The sequence below is a fragment of the Oryza sativa genome, chromosome 9 (genome assembly GCF_034140825.1).
Source record: "Oryza sativa Japonica Group chromosome 9, ASM3414082v1".
NCBI lineage: Eukaryota > Viridiplantae > Streptophyta > Magnoliopsida > Poales > Poaceae > Oryza > Oryza sativa.
In genome coordinates, this window is record NC_089043.1 from 24,545,753 (window position 1) to 24,566,265 (window position 20,513).

At 38.3% G+C, this 20,513-nt stretch overlaps 2 protein-coding genes across 3 annotated transcripts; one reads left to right on the plus strand and one right to left on the minus strand.

Annotated features, from left to right (window-relative positions):
- The first annotated feature begins 11,216 nt into the window (after positions 1-11,216).
- Positions 11,217-12,144, plus strand: LOC4347583 (uncharacterized). 2 transcript variants are annotated; one of them, XM_015757003.3, is made up of 2 exons: positions 11,217-11,353; positions 11,439-12,144. In XM_015757003.3, the coding sequence occupies exon 2, from the start codon at positions 11,461-11,463 to the stop codon at positions 11,968-11,970; it is 510 nt and encodes a 169-aa protein (XP_015612489.1). In that variant the 5' UTR covers positions 11,217-11,353; positions 11,439-11,460; the 3' UTR covers positions 11,971-12,144. The 2 variants fall into 2 exon arrangements, with proteins under 2 accessions (XP_015612489.1, XP_015612490.1); XM_015757004.3 differs by having other exon boundaries at positions 11,443-12,144.
- Positions 12,145-12,845: 701 nt separating this feature from the next.
- Positions 12,846-19,910, minus strand: LOC4347584 (BAG-associated GRAM protein 1). The gene is made up of 18 exons (XM_015757001.2): positions 19,527-19,910; positions 19,346-19,387; positions 19,162-19,259; positions 18,493-18,568; positions 17,988-18,116; positions 17,859-17,905; positions 17,421-17,544; positions 17,208-17,324; positions 16,520-16,549; positions 16,329-16,428; positions 15,703-15,809; positions 15,367-15,510; positions 15,176-15,280; positions 14,460-14,606; positions 14,277-14,330; positions 14,068-14,131; positions 13,901-13,962; positions 12,846-13,213 (listed from the first exon to the last, which is right to left on the minus strand). The coding sequence occupies exons 1-18, from the start codon at positions 19,758-19,760 to the stop codon at positions 13,055-13,057; spliced, it is 1,839 nt and encodes a 612-aa protein (XP_015612487.1). The 5' UTR covers positions 19,761-19,910; the 3' UTR covers positions 12,846-13,054.
- Between the last annotated feature and the right edge of the window lie 603 nt (positions 19,911-20,513).

Here is a 20,513-nt window from a genome sequence, read left to right on the forward strand (position 1 = left end):
TTATCTAAGAGATACAAATGAATCAACTCATAAATCTATTTATAGATAAATCAGTATATAATCATAATTAATCTGTTATTTATGGATTACTCGCTAATTTTATTTATAAGCGGGTTAGCATGCTTGTATTTTAGAGGCAACGCATCCACCATTCCACGGCTCTTCCACCGTTGCGAGTGCAAAGGCTACAAAAGGCAGTCACGCACGGCATCGGCATGGTCCATGGCTCCATGCGGTGGTGTGGACCGTGTGGTGTACTAGTTGGTGTGGAGCGAGCAGTGCAGCGGTGTTGTGTGGGTGTTGAGGTTTGCCGTTGCTTTCCTTTCCTTTCCCCACCCCGGGGACAGGGGCCGAGGCGAACCCCGCGCGGCAGCACGGAGATTCTCTTCCTCCCTTTCTTTCTTTAGGGTGTGTTTGAGGAGAAGGGGATTGGAGAGACTGGGAAGATACGCAAAATGAGGTGGGCCATTAGCATATGATTAATTGAGTATTAACTATTTTAAATTGCAAAAATTGATTAATATGATTTTTTAAAGCAACTTTCCTATAGAATTTTTTTGCAAAAAACGCACCATTTAGTAGTTTGGGAAGCGTGCGCGCGGAAAACGAGGAGCTTTCTCACCCAATGTCACTGGAACGAACACAGCCTTAATCCACACACACCCTCGGTTTTAAACTAAAATAATTTAGAATTAGATATGACTTAAGCTAATACTTCTTAAAAAAATATGCAGAACTGGATATGACATATCGGATACTATGTTGGTTTTTATAAGACATATGAAGTATACTACAAATATAAACAGAGATTGAGTTTTATCTCATACTCTATATATAATATATATTTATTATGATAAAGAGGTTGTATTTTTCTTAATGACATGTTACAACAGTTTATTTAAGAGATCAGCTGGGATTACGCGGAATTTATGAAATGGCCAAAATTAATGGATTGACGGATAATATGATTTTTAAGATATTATTTATAAGGTATAAACAAATAAGTTAACTGAAAAGTTGCTTTAGAAAAATATTCTGAAAATATATATATATATATATATATATATATATATATATATATATATATATATATATATATATATATATATATATATATATATATATATATATATATATATATATATATATATATATATATATATATATATATATAATTGTTTTTACTTAAAATATATCGTTTAGGAGATTGGAAAACGTGTAAGGCCTTGTTTAGATCCTCCAAAATAGCAGCAAAAGTTTTGCTATTTTATAGCACTTTTTGCCATTTTGGATCTAAACACTAGTAGTAAAAGTTGGCAATTTAGCATTTGCTAATCCATAGTAGCAAATTGTGCCAAAAAAGTGCTTTAGTACCACTCCCTCTCTCTTTCTCTCTCTCACTTTAGTGCTAGAATGGCAAAACTTTAACATACATCTAAACACCAATTAGTACTTTTACAATGTCAAAACTTTTACCACCAAAATTTTTGCCATTTGCCATTCCAAATGGATCTAAACAGGCCCTAAGTAAAAAACCCAAATACATCATCATAAAAGTAAAGGGCGGTTGATGAAAAACTGAAAATCGGTTTGCTGGCGCCAAAGAAAATTTCTTTCATGGTTTTCTCTGCCAAGTCATTACTCATTGGCAATATCTAGCTAACCTACCAGCAGCAGCAGATCAAAAGGTGACATGAGATGAGTGAAGGAGTCAGAGCAGCGTCTGTACGACCTGCGACTAACAGAAAAGGGTCTTCACTCTTCAGGATGGTCAGCGTAGACACTTTATGGTGGCATGGTAACATGTACAATACTCCCTCATTCGTCCCAAAACATTAAAAAAAAAAGAGATTGAATAGAAACTCTACGATACTCTAAATCTAAATAGAAAAAATATTTTATTCGATTCTAAGGTTTTATAGTTTGGAATAAAGGTAGCATAACAATACGGTTCTCATCAAATTAATCTTATTTAGCTCATGTTGGTTACCAAAAAGTCATAGCTAAAGTAAAAAAAAATAAATTTGAAAGTTGATTCTGATATTTTTTTTAACGTAGTTTTTTTAGCATTAATTTCAAGTCGCTGAGAATACATATATAAAAAATACTTTTATACACAAATTATTTTTTGGTCGGTAATAAACGTTATGGTTTATCATCAGCTTTTGGATAAACCATACATCCATGACTTTTAATCATTTCTTATAAAAAGAAAATGAAGTTACTTTCTTATCAGCATATCATAATGATGAGATACAGACATTAGTCCGAGTAAAACCGTACAGATATATAATCCATGTGATTTTCTTGTACCAACATCCATCGCTGATGATGTACTGATTCTGATGGGTAGAGAGTAGAGTGGTCATGACAAGCAAACAATCGAGACCGGCCGGTCGTCTCACTCTCACCCGTATCATATCAATGCTTGAAAGCAAGATGATTAATTGTAATTGGTGATCATTCCAGAAGAAATCCGGTGATTGATGGAGATCCCGTAACCACCATAAGCAGCAACGCTAACGCATGCTGGTTAGTTGATTAGCTAATTAATTAATCTAATTAGTATAATCAACACCAGCAGAGTGTGCTATACCTACCTAACATCGTCATCGTGCGTTGTAGCCGGCCTTGTCATACCTCATCAACCAGTTTTATAAAATCTAGAAGGGATCGAATCATGTTAATGCCGAGTATAATTTTTTTTCCTCTATCCGTTCTGCGAGGCTATAGAAAACGTAAATAAACTGTGTCCAATGCCTTTGAACTTGAAGCGGAGAATGATTGTCCAATCCTTCAGAGAGAATACTTCTCTAAAATCCCTTTTTTTTGCGGGGCTCTAAAATCCCTATTAAATAGCGCATATACTAAGTTGATTATTACAACATATTTATGTACTTGATTTTAATGTTAAATTAAATATTTTTAAAAAAAATATTTAAGAAAGAAATATAGTATAAAAATGTGGTAATATAGTATAAAAATGTGGTTTAAACAATACAGTAGAAGATTTTTCTTTTTAGAACATACTTATAAGCATGGAGTAAATAATGTGATAATAATTCAATGAATTAGCTAAAGAGAACGGTGCCAGCAAATGAACAAGAGCGGTAAGTATTGAGTTTTAAGCCGCTAATAATACACATAAAGATATCTATACATTTTTCACGAATGCGCAAAGATTACACGTCAATATAAGATACCTATAAATGTATTATGCTCCAGCTAGTTGATTCCGTTCTTTATGACTTGTCTTATAGAGTGGTGAAAATCGCAAACTTGGCAATGCAGGTGAAAGATTGTACAGGGTAACGTAGTTGGTGGGCATGTGCTTTCATACGCTTTCTCCCCCGTGCCGTACGCCTGCAAAAACGGATTTCGACGTCTCCTGTTGACGTTTTGCCGAGCCAAGCAACCGCTCGGCTCGTGTGGTGATCGGTTGCAAAATGTCTCGTACGCATGTGGTCGTTGCCTGCCTGCCTCTGCCTGCCAGAATGTCGGTAGATCGGCACAGGGCAGTGGGCATTGCGCGAGAATGATAGCCGACCTGCTTGCTAATTGCTACTCCTATATATGTTGCTGCTCGTGCAAAACCTGAAACACAAATATCCCAATTAGCCATCAGCCATGGAATCCATACATATGTACTGGCAACAATTGGGCGACATCAACTTCAGCTCGACTGCTCCAGACTTTGACAAAAAAAAATTATTAATCTTTTTTGAAGGAAAATAAGAAGACGACTTTGATAGACATGCGGTACTGTACTATAGTGTGTGTGATGCCCATTCAAGCTACAAATATGATGGTTGAGTTGTACCAACGTAGGTCACGTAGCCATGAATGAAAAGAATCGTATCAGTCTGAGTCTACCACGACTCACATCACGCCTGTCCATAGCGCTCTGTGTCAATGTGCAGCGAGCCAGCGAGGTAGAAGGAGACCCGCCTTTTTCGCCTTCTCTAACTAAGTTTTTGATTCCTTCTATTAGAGTTTGTCCTTAAGAATATTCATGGAAAATGGGATTAGCTATAGTTTTTTCTTTCCTTTTTATCTTTTTAATTTATCGCTACTGTATTCAGAGGTTTTTGGTAAAGATTCAAAAAATGTTGTCTGTCAGATTGTCGGCGATCCAATTGACAATGATGGTATAGGGCGTGGGTTGCCAATCTGTTTCGTGACGTCGGTTCGAAAGGAGCGAAGATGATGGTTGATGCTTATATTTCCACCTTTGTGTATGTGGGAGTTGATCAACATTATGGTCGCGCTCGTCTACTCGCACCTTTTACGTTATTTCACAATGTAGCGTAACTTTTACAGTAACTCTAAGATGTGGAGCATCTCTGTTTTTCATCGATAGGTTTATTTTTTTAAATGTAACAACAAGGTTATAATAGTTTCTTATATCTAATATAATCTTTTTTATTATGCACATTTTCTCCAACTTCGAATGGAGATTCTCGAATAGAATTCAGTAATTTAGGGTTCTTTTATCTTGTGTGGGTGTCTTTTAGTTTATGTTCACTTTATATCATGTCAGTGTGGGATGTGTTTGTTTATACGTGCACATTGTAATAATTGGTTATATCTCGTTGTACAAAAATATTATTCCATTATTAAAAAAAATCTAATATAATATTTTCCTAATCGCTCGAGCTATGTTTGATAAGGCAAATGAAAATAGATAAAATAAAAAATAGTTATGGATAGAAAAATTATACCTTTTATTCAAAAGATTTAAAAGCTAAGATTGGAATTACGCTATGATAAAAAAAATCCTAAAATTAAATCTAAATTTTTAAAAACTCAAATTTTGGCTAGGAATCCAACAAACAGACGATAGAGCTAGGATGGAGTCTTTCCTGAAAATCTTGCAAAATTTTTCACACGCAACATCCAAATTAACCATGGTGGTCCAATCCAGAGTTACTGGTGCTGCTATTGATTAAAAAAAATAACTACTACGATAGATACTATTGCCTTGCGTTGGAAATCCGTGGATTTTGCAGAGTTATGAGCAGGCAGGGACCCGGTCCCTGCATCTGCGTGTACTCCCCACTCCAGGAGGCCCCTTCTGCGAGCGAGAAGATCTAGCAGTGTGTGTGGGGGACTCGTGGGTTTTCTCAATACTCAACAAACCGTACGTACTCTCTGATCCCCGGCTGCCACTTCTTATCAAAATACTCCATCCGTTTCAAAATATTTGACACCGTTGATTTTTTAGCACATCTTTTACCGTTCGTCTTATTAAAAAAATTTATGAAATATGTAAAATTATATGTGTACATGAAAGTATATTTAACAATGAATCAAATGATATGAAAAGAATAAATAATTACTTAAATTTTTTGAATAAGACGAATGGTCAAACACGTACTAAAAAAGTCAATGGTGTCAAACATTTTGAAACGGAGGAAGTAATATGATACTTTGATTTTTCACACAATATTTGAGTATTTATTTTATTTAAAAGTTTAGAATAATTACGTAAAAGTATATGTTAAGATTATATTTTATTTGATGGTAAAATAAGTTATAACAAAATAAATAATATTTATTTATTTGTAAAATAAACTGAATTGTCAAACGTTATATAAAAAGTTACGGTGTTCTACATTTTGAAATATATATATAGAGAGAGAGGAGATTTGCTGGCGGCTGATCATGTGACGAAAGGCAAGAAAAGGGAAGGCATCACGTGATATGGTTTACAGCTAGCTATCGAAATCATTTAGGAGGACAACAGTAAAAGGGCTACACTCCATGGCATGGCTAAGGCCGGTGACTGTAGGATGAAAACGGATAAAAAGGAACGAAAACTAGCTCAATTATATTTTTCTAAATCAAAATAATAACCTTGAATATGAAAACAGAATTGAATGTTATCTAATATAGATACGAGACGAATACGATAATGGATATTTGCTAAAAATAATTTTAAAAAAAACTCTCAAATCGAGCTTCTTGAATCAACACAAAAAGTTATGGCTTGTTATTTTTCTTAAATAATACGTCAATATTTCTAAATTTTATATTATCAATTTTTATAGGTGGTTTCAGAACTATTTGCGAAAATTGATTTTCATAGTCTTCATAGTCAGCCATTCGTGTGAAAATGATTTTTTTTTCTTACCAAAGGCTGCTGAGCTCGAACAATGGTAAAACTTTTTTTTTTCTCGGTGAGAGATGCTCAATGCGGTGAGACGGAAATGGGCTAAACAACGCTGAAAATTTCAAAAATAAAAAAAATGACGGTGAGGTTGTCTGGATGAGTATGCTCAGTAGGGTCTGTTTGTTTTAGCTCTAGCGTCAGCTATATCTGAAATAAAAGCGGAGCTGGATAAAACGTTCTTATAAAATAAACTAGAGAGGTGAAGTGGGTTCAAACAGCAACACAACTGCACTCAGAGTAACTCAAGTCTACCAAACATGCCTATAATAATACTCTTGCTTGGATCATTGATGTGTGAACCACGAGAGACCCACATATTAACCGCTTAAAATAAGAAAACACTACTGAAGAAGATCTTGGCCTTGTTTGGTTCTTTAGCCCTTTGGCTAATTTGAGGGCTAAAGTTTACTTCTTCATTTAGCCCTTTAAACTTTAGCCAATGCCTAATTAATCCATAATTAGTCTATATGATGTTACATTAAATATTATCTAATTATGGATAAATTAGGTTTAAAAAAGTTGTCTCGCGAATTAGCTCTCATGTATGTAATTAGTTTTATAAACAGTCTGTTTAATACTCTAAATTAGTGTCTAACATCCGATGTGACAGGGACTAAAGTTTAGTCCCTGATCTAAATACCTCTTGGAGGGGCTAATGATTGGGGAGGGTTAATTCACTTTAGTCCAAAATTAGCTCACATGTTTGGATTTCTAGGGGCTAATTCTGGTAAAAAGCTAGGGGTCTAATACTTAGGGGTTGTTTGGTTGGTTGCCACACTTCGCCACGCCACACTTTAGTCACGCTACAGTTTTTTAGGCATGTATTTGGTTCGTTGCCGCAATTGTGTTATATCACACTTTCTTAACTTTGGAACCTATATGTTATGCTCTCAAATTTAAAGCTAAATATGCCACACTTGTAGCCAACTATTTCTAAGCCATATTTATACCATCATGCTACAACTAGTCTAAACTTAGCTACGGCAAGATTAGACATCAACTAAACATCCCACGTCCCCTTAGCCTAATGAACCAAACAGCGCCCTTGTTTCACAGATGGGCTCGCCGGCGCCGGATGGATGCGTCATGCGTGCGTAGCCTCGAGATGAGACGAGAGTAAGAAAGTGGCCATTGTTCGTGCGAATCTGCACGCGGATAGCGGAAGTGGTGGCCATCAACTGTGTAAACTACTATTCCTACGTGTACGCAGTCCAGCTGGTGTAGTGAAAGCCGTGCGTTTTTCACCTTTTTTTACATTCCCAGCGGATGACGGCCAGGTGTGCCTGTCCATACCTGTTTGTATGCTAGGCAGAACAGGATATTCCTAGTAAAAAAAAAGAAGAACAAAAAAGCACTCACGAAGTCACGAGTCACGACGACGACGACGACGAGTCAGCTACATACACGAACTAGTACCAATTAACTGTAGAATTACAGAAGCCAGCGAGAATAATACTACAGCATGTCTGTATGCGTCATCTCTCTCCAATTCTCACGCATCGGGCATGTAAAGAAACAGTGAGAAAGCGACCAAACAAAGGAACTTAGGCTCTCATCTTTTGGCCCAAACAGCATATGCTAAATGACAAAATTTAAATTATGTTTTTCAGTTTTTTTTCATCATAGTTTCTCTTACAACATTATCATTTAAGTCGTAAAAAACATAAATTATAAAAGTTTTAATCATAAATTTAAATAAGGCTGTTACAATATACTCCCTTCCGTCCAATAAATTAATCTTATATAAAACATAAGGTAGCGATCGAGCAATCAAACAGCCGGGCCATAAGGTCGATTTGATGGAGCACACATCCCACATGGCGACCGGGCGCACCGCTCGCAAACCGCGTGTGGCTGCCGACTTATGCGACAGAGATGACATATGCTGCGCGTGTCTCCAGCAGCAGTCCATGTGAATATAATTGTGATGGCACTCCTCTCAAATTGTTGAGAAGGGATTAAGGAATTGATGACGAGGCTTTTCCCCCCATCTGTCTCTTCTATTGAAAAAACTAGGTGAAACTTCGTGCATTGCTGCGGCAATTTAGTATGAAGATATACATTGAAATATTATGTGAATTATATTGAATGATAATTTAACATGTTTGTGTTTGAAAAGCTCTTAAATTATAAAAACTATAAAGATATAGCATGTTTGCATGATGTTTAGATGTGATAATTATTAGTGGATGATGATGTGGCATCTTGTTAATTAGTGGATGATGATGTGGCATCTTTGCATGAAGATATACATTGAAACGTTATGTGAATTATGTTGGATGATAATTTAACATGTTTGTATTTGAAAAACTCTTAAATTATAAAAACAATAAAGATATAGCATGTTTGTATGATGTTTAAATGTGATGATTGTTAGTGGATGATGATGTGACATCTTGTTAATTAGTGGATGATGATGTGGCATTTTGTTAGTGGATGATGATGTAGCATTTTTGCATGTTAAGCTTAAGAAATTAGTGGGGGATAACTTTACAGTTAGATAGGATGACAAGATGTTTTAAAAAAAGAAAGGAAAAAAGATCAAGTTTTGCTAAAAATATGGCATCACATTTTTTACTTGATTTTAGCCATTTTACCTATGCATACATATGTAAGTACTAGCAAAATGCCTGTGCTTCGCTACAGGTATAATGACGGGTTAAATGATATAAATACACAGTTGACATGTATATAATAATGTTTTAAGATAGATAAATTGTTCATTGGGCTAATGATAATTAGGACTGATAAGAAACACTATTGCATATTGATATACTCATATTGTCATAACACACGCTCTCTCTTAACTCTTGCATGGCAAGCGCCTGATATAATTTCTAAAATCGAACATGGGCTTGTGTGGAGACGACTCGTTTTCATGGCTCATGCGTGGACGATAGATGGTGCGGACTCTAATATGTCGTTTTTTGCAGATGATTAAAAGAAAAAATAATTATGTTTAATTTTCAAATTAAAAATTGGTTCATTATAAGATTTCAGAATCACTAAATATCTATTGAAGAAAGAGGTGCAAAACTTTTGATTTTTCAGCCATCGGATGCATGGTAAGTGCTTGATATGATTTCTAAAATCGAACACGGACTTACGTGGAGACGAATCGTTTTCACGGCTCATGCGTGGACGATAGATGGTGCGGACTCTAATATGTCGTGTTTTGCATATGACAAAAAGAAAAAAAAATATGTTTAATTTTTAAATTAAAAACGGGTTCATTATAAGATTCTAGAATCACTATATATATATATATATATATATATATATATATATATATATATATATATATATATATATATATATATATATATATATATATATATATATATATATATAGATATATATATATATATATATATATAGTGATTCTAGAATCTTATAATGTTGAAGAAAGAGGAGCAAATAGATGGTGCAGACTCTAATATGTCGTGTTTTGCAGATGACGAAAGAAAAAATAATTACGTTCAATTTCTAAATTAAAAACTGGTTCATTATAAGATTTCAGAATCACTAACTTGCTAGTGGCGGAGAGAAAAAAATTGCGCAACAATCTAGCGAGAGGCAAAGTAATAATAGGATTTGAGATGTGGAGGCAAAGTAGGCGGAGAAAAAAAAATTGTGCAGCAATCTAGCCTAGGAGAGGCAAAGTAATAATAGGATTTGAGATGTGGGAGGCAAGACTTCTTCCGAGTAGGATTTGAAATGTGGGAGGCCAAGTAGACTTATTATGAGGCAAAGTAATAATAGGATTTGAGATGTGGGGGGCAAAGTAGACTTATTCCGAGCAATCTAACCTGAGAGAGGCAAAAAAGTAATAATAGGGATTTTAGTTGTGGGAGGCAAAGTAGACTTATTCCTAGTAGGATTCAGATGTGGGAGGCAGAGTAGACTTATTCTGAGACAAAGTAATAATAGAATTTGAGATGTGGGAGGTAAAGTAGACTTATTCCGAGCAATTGTGGTAGAAATTGAACTGTGGTGGACAGGTCAAAGATTTCCTCCACTAACCAAGTAGGCAAGCTGCCAGCTGTGATTGGTGGCTACATAAGCGGTACATATTGTATATCAACCGAGGTTTTGAAGTATATTAGAAAAGGTCCAATCCGACTATTAAGCGAAGTAAAACGGATTTTGGCAACATGATCTGGATGACGGACGAAAAAAAATCCGGAAACCTTACTTATTTTTTTATTATATATATATAGGTATATAGATGTTTATATCACTTCTATGTAAGTAGATGATAAATTAATTTTAATCCCAATTCTCTTATATAGTGTGTATTAGAAAATTATATTGCAATCATTAATAAAAATTATAGTGTGATTATATTGTGAGTTTTGAAATTTATAGTGTAGACTTAGGTAATTTTAGTGTAAAGATGATTTTGACACGTTTTTAAATATGGCGTGATAATTATATATGGTCCACAAGAAAAACTAGCACCGGGTTTGGAAGATTGGTATTTCTACAAACCCCTAAAATCTATAAACAATTCTATCAATTTTTTCATGAGGCTTACAAAAAGAATTCCTAACTTGTGAAGTGCATGCAACTCAATTGGTTAGATTTCTTATGGTGAAATCAATGTTCAATTCCTAAACTTAATCAATGTGTTTGTATTTATGATTAATTAATTTTTATTGGTAGACGACGTATCCCTTGATAACGAAAAACCTATGATAACTTTATCAATATCAAGATACATCGGTATCGGTCTTGTGTCTATGTTTATGAGCGATTTTTAAAAGGTTATCCTAACTGGTCCACCAATCCGAACCCGACGGTGTGCTAGTGTGCTACCAACATTTTGATTTTTGAAGGCTTCAACTCGTCCTGATCGATCAAAGCCCAATAACTATATCAGCCCTGCGGATGTAAAGCCCGAAAACCTCTGGAGATAACCCACCAGATTCCAACAAAAAAACAAAAATTCCGGCCCACCCAATTAAAAAATATTCAGCCCGTTTCCCGTTTCCACCATAAGCCCAGCCCAACCTCAAAGCCCAACAAGGCCTACTCGCACGTCGTCACTCCGTCCATCTCATCTCGCCTTCTTCTCCCCCATCTCTTCCGCGGCCGCCGCGGCGAACCCTAGCCGCCGACTCCCCCACCGTCGCCGCCGCCGGTGATCTCGCCGCCTCGACCATCCGCCCGCGAAATCCGGTTCGTGTTCCCTCCTCCCCACGGCTTGCCAGCCTGTTTGACATCTGGATCCTCGATTCCAACGATCTCCGCGTGTTCTTGGCAGGCAGAGAGGGGGAGGAAAAATCATGGATCCCAAGAAGGAGAATCCCGGCGGCGGCGGAGGCGGTGGTCCGGCGCCGCCGCGGCCGGACTGCGTGAAGTGCTTCGACGCGCTGTGGTTCTGCTACTCGCCGTACTACCAGCTGCAGAACTACTACCGGCACGGCGAGTTCGACAACTGCTTCGGCAAGTGGGGGGACCTCGTCGACTGTCTCTGGCTCAAGACGAGGCGCGCGGCGGAGGCGGAGGAGATCCTCGCCGCCAGGGAGAAGGCCCGGCCGCACATCTGGACCTACCGCACCGTCGACGAGGCCTCCGACAACTGGCTGCGGATGTACGGCCACCTTGTCGGCCTCGGCGGCGAGGACGGCGGCGGCGGCCTCGTCAGGGTGATCACGCCGCCCTCCGCCGCCGCCGTCCCGCGGCCTGCGACGTTTCCCGGCCTTGCCGCCGCCGCTACCGCCGCCGTGCCGCGGCCTCCGCCGTTTACCGGCGCTGGCGCTGCGCCGTCGCCGCCGAAGTCCGGTGGTTCGTGAGTGTGTAGAGCGAACATTTTGTTTGTCACATATGCTGCAGCGGAGTGATGTGATTTTGGCACTGAATTTTGTTCAAATTTCAACGGGATTTACAATGAGGAAAATAATGGATTGTATCGTGATTAGAAATCGAATCGAACAGCAACTGAAGCAAAAAAGCAGTTTTTCCAATCTTATGCCCCTGTATTTTCCATCAAATTGGAGGGAAATTTAACTATTTGCCACTCTTATGATATGGCAATTAACGATTTGCCACACCGTGTCTATGACATGTGGGCCCTCATGTGTCTATAACATATAGGTCTAGTGGCAAATTGTACGAGTGGCAAATAGTTAAAAGCCCCCAAATTGGAAGGTGTAACATTACATTAACATGTGTGCGCTCTTGCTCACTTTTGAATTTGAGGGGGATTGCCCTGCTGCTATAAATTCGTTTCAATTTAAGAACTACTTGATCATAACACCTGATTGCTGACACACCATAACACCGATGCATGCTTGTCTTGTGTTGAACTATTCAGAAATCAGAACTCGATATTGCAATTGCGTCATTGAAGGAGTCATGTTTGAATCATCATGGAAATCAAACCAGCCAACAGAGTATATTAACCAAACTCTTATTAGTTCAATCATTCAGATCAAGCTAAGCTAACCTGGATGAAATGACTGACTGCTCCAATTTGTAAACCAATGCGAACGCCTAAATGAATGAATGAACTGATCCTGCTCCCTGTTATGCATTTTATCTACTACTCCAACCTCGGAATTTCAGTGTATCAACCGAGAGAAAACCATCAACTTCTAGGCTAGATGTATCCTGAACTTGAATGTTCGAACTCTCAACTTCCCAAACTATAGTGAGCACTACTCCTATGTTATGCGTTTTCAAATATACATTAGCCAAAATGTATAGACAATTTATACACTGTTAGATCTTGTAAGCACCCCCTTTTTCCGGCTAAACCCTATTACATGTGGATTATAATTACAGGTCCACCTGTTCTTCTGCTATAACACTTCAACAAACTACTATCAACGGGTGGTAGATGTCATCCTACAGGAGAAGACATAACTTAGAGAAAAATTATTCATCATTTGGTGTATTATCCGGCGCCACATTTTCTTGCTCAGTCACAGCGCCGTTGTCTTGCTCAGTAGGTGTACCATTGTCTTGGTTAGAAGTTCTAACTTTGCGCATATACGACTCTGCAAATTCCAACATCTCCTGGACTTCCTTCTTGTACTGCAAGATTTTAAAAGAGAGAATTGTTTTGAAATATGCAGAAATCACATCACTGTTCAGGTCATCCACATTTTGGCCTGAAAGACCTAGGTAACTGCAACATCCTATGCTAAGGGTAAGCCAGTAAAAAGCTACTATTACATAAGTTTACTAGCAAATGCTATCGCCATGATTTAATGAGGATTTGTATTCAAACACCGGATAGATGAAGCTCATTTGTATTCTCAATATGCAAACCGGTGCAAATATTTTTTTTTACAATTCCGGTGAAAATATTCATCCGTAGCAGGCCAGCTAATAACAGATGACCACAAAATCTATTTTAGATCAACTTTTTTGGGTGCCTATTTATGGATCTGATCATGTCTAAACTGGTGTTTCTGGGCCCATGACTACTGTCTGCCTGTCTGGCCATCTGTTATGTGAGCTACTATCTCCGTACCAAAAGACTTCATTTCTAGCTATGAATCTAGACAACTTGTCCAGATTATTCATAGCTAAAAATGAGTTGTCCAGATTAATAGCTAAAAATGAAGTCTTTTTAGACGGATGTAGTATTCTATAGTACATACCTCGCTGCATTTATTTTAATACTAATATTTCACATTTTTACTACAGTGAGCTTATTGACAAACTCATCAACAGATAGTTGATGCAGGAACTCAGTAATAATAGAGAAGAGCATACCTCGTCCACAGCACCACTCTTTATCTTCGACTGCATTATGCACCATTTCTTGAAATGTGCACCTGAAATGGTAAAAACGATCATTGCATTAGTAATAATAAAATCATAATACATCATAAGGAGCATAAGTTATAACAACTGTAATGGGATAAAAGAAATGCACCAACCAGCACTAATGTTAAGACTGCATGAGTCAGAACTGGTAGTCTTCACAGACCATCTACAGTGTACCTGAAAAGCAGCATGATAGTCAATTATAGTAATGTATCAGTAAATTTACGATAGGCATCATGTTTGAAGAGGTGTCAGCAATATTGCCATTTGATTAACAAAACCACATATATTCCATAACAACTATGCCAACAACAACAAGTACCTCAAAGAAGGAACCAAATGGAACATCATGTACTTGCTGTACAGTTTCAAATACCTATAAGTAAACAGCAAAAGTTAGTACTACTTATGATATAAAGTATAGATAATATATAGGAATTGCTGTGCTTCATGAACTATTATATCAAGCCATATAGGAACATTCAGCTGCACATTAGAAACGTACCAGATCTGTTTTGTCAGCTGAAAGAACCATATGTTGCCACTCTGTCATTGCTGAATATGGGGGGCACATTGGACTATGGCATATTGATTTGCAATTAAGTTCCCTCACCTGACCATCATACTCATCAGCGTGGTGCCATTGACCTAACTGCAGAATGAAACCATTTTTAGTAGGCTATAATGCCAAGAGAACCCACAGTCCCTCAGGCTGCTGAGTGCTGTTAAAGCAAAAGATAGATACTACTGTCCTCTGCGATCCTTTCTAGCAGATTCAGTTATTCAATAATCGGTTTGCGCATCTTACCCAGACTTAGCATAAAACTAGAATATGGAAGCTTACCAACTATCAAAATATGCATGGAAGATGGACAACACACGTTTATAGTTTAGAGTTTAGACTAGCATATAGCATACCAATCTCTACTGTAAATACGTAATCCTTTCAGTCCCACAAAAACTAATGAGACTGGCTGCCAATAGGTCTCATATACTGGTTCTCAGTCAGCTGTGCACCCCCATTGAGATCAGTAACACTATGCCATAAGTTCAGCAGAGCCACATATTCACCTCCTTCACACTGGCTGAAAAGCTCCGGTTAAAAGTTTTAAACCAACAACTTTTCGAAACTAGATCAACATCCATTAGGGTTATCAACTAATGAATTGCCAATTTAGTACAACTATCTACTTGGATGTGAGGTATCATCAGCAGACTTACATTGATATCTTTATCCTTTCGAGCTGTCCGAAATTCCGTGATGTAACTTGAATCATCACTTAACAGAGTATTAAAGAACTCCTCTGCAGTACATGGAAAAGATCCCTGAAATTAGATAGAGTCAGAGTTAAACATCAGCCGTGTCATAAACTACATATTCCTGAAGCAAATATACAGTTAGACATTATTACATTGAATACAGTGACTAGAACTTCCTCTTTGACAAAAGGTTGTAATTGGCCTGTTAAATCAGCACAATCTTCTGGAACATTTATCTCCTTCATGCTACTTTTTCTTGAGCTACTGTGTGCACGTAATGCAGATTGAGCACGTTCCTAGAATTCAAAATCCAAATGTAAAACAGATTATCAATTCTGATCCAACTTATAGATATCATATTTGTAGAAAGTTCACTGACAGTAAGACAGCAAATATGTAAAATGCCTCATAAAGATTAATATCCAAACTTCGAGGAATAATGTAAGAGTAAAGGTCTAGGGTGTTACACCTATATACATGATCAATACCTGTTTCTCAGCCTCTATCATTGTATGGAAGTTCTTGACAGCTCGTTGCAATGCTCTAAATGTATGGTTTCTATTCCAAAATGATGCAAATTTATATCTGACTCTTCCTGCAGAAATATACATAAACAGAGTGTTATGAACTCATGAAGCAGTTCGTCATGTATCAAATCTTACGTCTTCCAGTCCTTTGGCTGTCTCCAAAAAAATTGCCATATCTTTGCTAAACTTTGGTTATCGGTTCTTTCCATTGTAAGGGTATTGATCTGCTTCAATAATGACCATTTAGCTTTATCCACATATATGCAATTCTAGCTTGCTACCAATTTTGTTGCATCAAGAAAAATATACGACTCAATTTAGGATATGCATGCATTCAGTTCTCAAGCAAGCTAGAGGGATGTAATTTAGTCCGGTAAGTAGTAACAAACCTTCACAGCACTCAAATTTACACTAACTTATGAGTAATAGTGTAATACCAACAACATGTTTTGCTGTTGAGAGCGAGAAGCATGAAGTGGGATCCAAATAATATAATTCAAGATGAACTTTTGAGTTAGCACTGCTGTCCATGTAGTGCTAAAAAGAGGAAGAGGCAAAGGTGCAGACTTGCTAGTGTTAGAGCTTACCATCGGGACTTCCTAAGGGAGGAACCCCATGTCCTCCAGCTCCCATTCGAAGAAATATCGTGATTGCTGGATTAATAACTGCATGCTGGCTTCTTCTTATCTGCAGTACTTGTAATAACAGAAAGAAAAGGCAAATTAACATGTGCAGCAAGAAATCATGAAGAGATCACAGGAAATAGTATAGTAATCACCTCATCAATATCCCTCAACGGAAGCATAACCTTCATAAAAATGAAAAGAATTGTTAGTTACATGAGTAAAGCATATATATCAACTGAAGTAAATGATAATAGATGGACTTATTTTTAAGACAAACCATCTGGCACAGTGTAATTTTCCTAAGCTCGTAAACTACAAATCAATTACAAAAATCTAATTCAATCAGATAATCGCCAGACCAGGACCGGTGGCTTCACTGGTTAGGATTTTGGAAGAACTAAAGCATAACAGTTAGTATGGAAATCTTGCAACAGTGATAACCATTTAGGTGCAATACTTAGTTTCCAATGATCTATCGGAAGATTTTGCTGATATTCTGTTGGTTTTTCTGTAAGAACTCAATCAGAAGTGCATGGTTATAACAAGATTTAACCAAAAACTACATAAACAAAAATAGCATTATTGTGCTGTTATTGTTAACCCTGAAAAGTGAACGCATTAATTATCCACATTTACTCCACTATCCTTTTTTTGATAGTCACAAAGGTCATGTATCCTATTATCTTGTTTAGATGGAAACCGCTGGTAAAATCAACAGAACATTCAAAATAACTGAATGATTTCTGATAAACATAATATAAAAATGAAGTGAAATATAGAACCTAAACTAATTGCATCAACGGAAGGATGCCAACTAAAATAATCTGTATATGAGCTAACCTTGATCTGCTTAGAGAAGACGTTTGAATGGAAGCAAATGTGCCATGAAGAGACATACATGCGCCCGTGATACAGAAATGACCTCTCAAGTGCACATGAATAACTATGTTCAACAACCTGACAAAGGGGAAAGAAATGAACAAGTAAAACTTGCCATTAGGAATCGTGTTTCTATGCATAAAAACAAGAAGAATAGTTCAGATAGTTACATACCTCATCTGGAGGAAGTCCAAATATCGTCTGCAAATGACTTGGTTTTTGATGAACTACAGTGGGTCCTTGTTTATCCAAGGAAATTCTTCTACGAGCACCAGCCTCAGCAGAGCTATTTAGAGCCCTAAAAAACAAATAATAAAGGCTAAGACTAACAAGATGATAGTTGGCAATATAATACAACACTGGGTCAAATATCAAAATGATAGTTGGAAACGGTTAAACAAAACTATTAGCATATTGAACACTACAAAAAAAATATATAATGTCATCTGAAAGGGCAAACTAAAATAAAAGCAACCAAGTTCGAAACTGTTTAAAACCTGATTATTCGTACAAACTCTGAATAACAGTTTCACACTTAAAGTAAACTACAGGTAAGAACAAAGTCTGTAGAAACATCAAACAATAATGAATAAAGAAAGAGCAAGGCCTGACCTCGATGAACTCTCATGGACCTTGATTGCCTTAATATGTAGGCACACCTGACCATAAAGATTACAATAAGAAAACTGAATATAAAAATGTAGCTTAAGAGACCAAGCGGTTTCTGTACGTATCATTCACCTGGCCTGATGTACTATCAAGCGTATACCAAACTGGTCCACTCTGTCCCTCGGATTCAACTGGAACAATAACAGAACCAAGAACAGTACTTTTCCATACAATGTCCCAGTCATATATTGTCACATTTATCTATGGAAGTGTAGAGAACAAATGAGTGAGAAGAAGCAAAGTGAAACTCACAATTCTATATTTATTTAAAAAAACTTCAAAAAATGTGATAGGTATCTATCAGTGGAAATAGCTAGATAAGAGCAACAGTGAATTTGCAGCAATGTGGTGGTAAACCTTCAAATTGAAGTATAACTACTAACGAATTCGCAAGAAAAACAGTCCAATTTGAGCCAGGTAGTCCTATGTTACAAGGCTATTACAACAACAGTGCATATTTTTTCTGACACTAAAGTTGTGCACCAAGAAGTCTGACAAGCTTTGGTATAGAAGTCCTGAATAAGCATTGCATCTTATAAGAGAGTCCAAAATAGCAGAAAAGGGTACTGGGAATAACCTTTACAGGAAGACTGTCAACAAAAAAATTGAATTCCTCTCCCCACATTGGGTTTCTTGAGCCAGGAACCATGGAACTGTAAGGCATAAAGAGGGATAAAAAGGAGGATAAATAGACAACTCAAACAGTAGCTGCTTTACACACTATAATTTTATAAAAGAGAATAATATCGTCTTGTACCAGAACATTCATCATTCCATTTTGCACCACCACCTTTTCCCACAGAAACCTTTTCAGGTGGCATGTGGATCAGACACTTCAGACTCATATAGCAAAAACTAAACCCTCACCCCCTTTTATCTGATTTCCTGAGATATTTGGTGGTTGGCACAATCTTAAGGGAAAATCAAGTATTTCCTCCTTTCCTATTACCTGTCTGCTATTCATAAATCAAACTCAACCTATCCTCCAATTACCCTTCAATTCAATCAATAAACACTCCTTTATAGAAAACTCATTTTTCTTCATTTAACGTTAGTTTTGCCTCCATGTACATTATGGTTCTCATTGAAAAAGGTAGAAAGTGGCAAAGGATGAACAGATTACACTCTTATATTCACATATGAGTTAGAAACATGAGCCATACACGTATATACAGTTAATGCCTAACATACGGGTCAAAATGATCGAAATTAAAAATGGTGAACATTACTAAATCAACATGATCACCTGAAACGCTTCTCTTCGCCGCAAGTGATCAATGCGTAGGGGTCCGAGGTCCCATTTAAGTTTGCCGCAATCAAATTCTTCGCAGCCAACAACTCTAGCTGAACAAACACATCCGAGTTACACAAACCATCTGCACAATAGGCAACAAAAATGGAGAGAGAAGGATTGATCGATCGCTGCTCACCTTCACCACGTACGCCGAGGGCCCACTCGAGCCACCCTTGTACTGCAGAAATCCACACGCAACCAGCCGACGAAGCGATCGCAGCATTAGTAGAAAATCATCAGTGATCAACAACGCCAATAGCCTCGCAAAAACTCCCCCCCCCCCCCAAAAAAAACCCCAAAGCCAGTCCCCCCGTTACCTTGTCGGCGCCGTCGAGGTCCCGCACGAGGAGGAGGTCGTCCCCGGCGGCGGAGGATCCCCCAGCCGCCGACGCGGGGCGCGGGGCGAGCAGCTCGTACGCGGCGTAGAGCGCGACGAGGATCATCGCGGCGGCGCAGGTGACCTCGATCTCCCAGCAGGTCGGGAGGAGGAACCCGAGCGCCGCCGCCGCCGACGGCGACGCGGGCGCCGCCCCCGCCTGCACCGGCGTCATCGGGGCGGAGGAGGGGGGGGGAGGGGAACCCTACGCTGCCGCCCTAGGGTTTCGGCGCGGCGGCGGCGGTGGCGGCGAGGAATGGGAGGGACAAGCACGCGATGGCCATGGGAGGAGGCGGTGGTTACGGAGGAGGGGAGGCGACGCGGCGGAGAAGGTGGGAGCGGTCGGGGGCGTCCAGTACTGGAAGCCGTCCGGTGCGATCGGACGGCCGGAATTACCTCGTGTGGATACGGCGCGAATCTCGATGACGGGATGTGAGGTTGGCAGGCTGGGCCCACCGGGCAGGTGGCGGTCGGGTTGGGGTTGGGGGTATTGACCGGCATCCGGGCTCGGAGGTCAAAGCTGTCCTTTCATGGAAGTAACCGTGGACCCGTATCCCCTGAAGATTCTGAAATTTTGGATTTGGGCCGATTTCATTTGGGTCAGCCCATCGAGATTTCTAATGGGTAAGCATTTTCATGGGCGATGGTAGAGCCCTCGCATTGGACTGCGACAAAATGGGTGAGTTGACTGGGTTTACTTTAATTATTAAAGGGCACAAATGAATGAAATAAATATTATATTGTAAAGTTGATAAGTTGATTTAAAAAAATTCTCTAATAAATACCTATGAAGAAAGGTTTTGCAAGAATCATACTATTTACTACGGCAAAATCTAAATCAAGAGGCCTCTCGTTTTAGTGCTAACGAGAGACCCTACCTAGATGTCTTAACTGTAGTACTAGTCCCCATCAAGTAAGTAGAAAATAT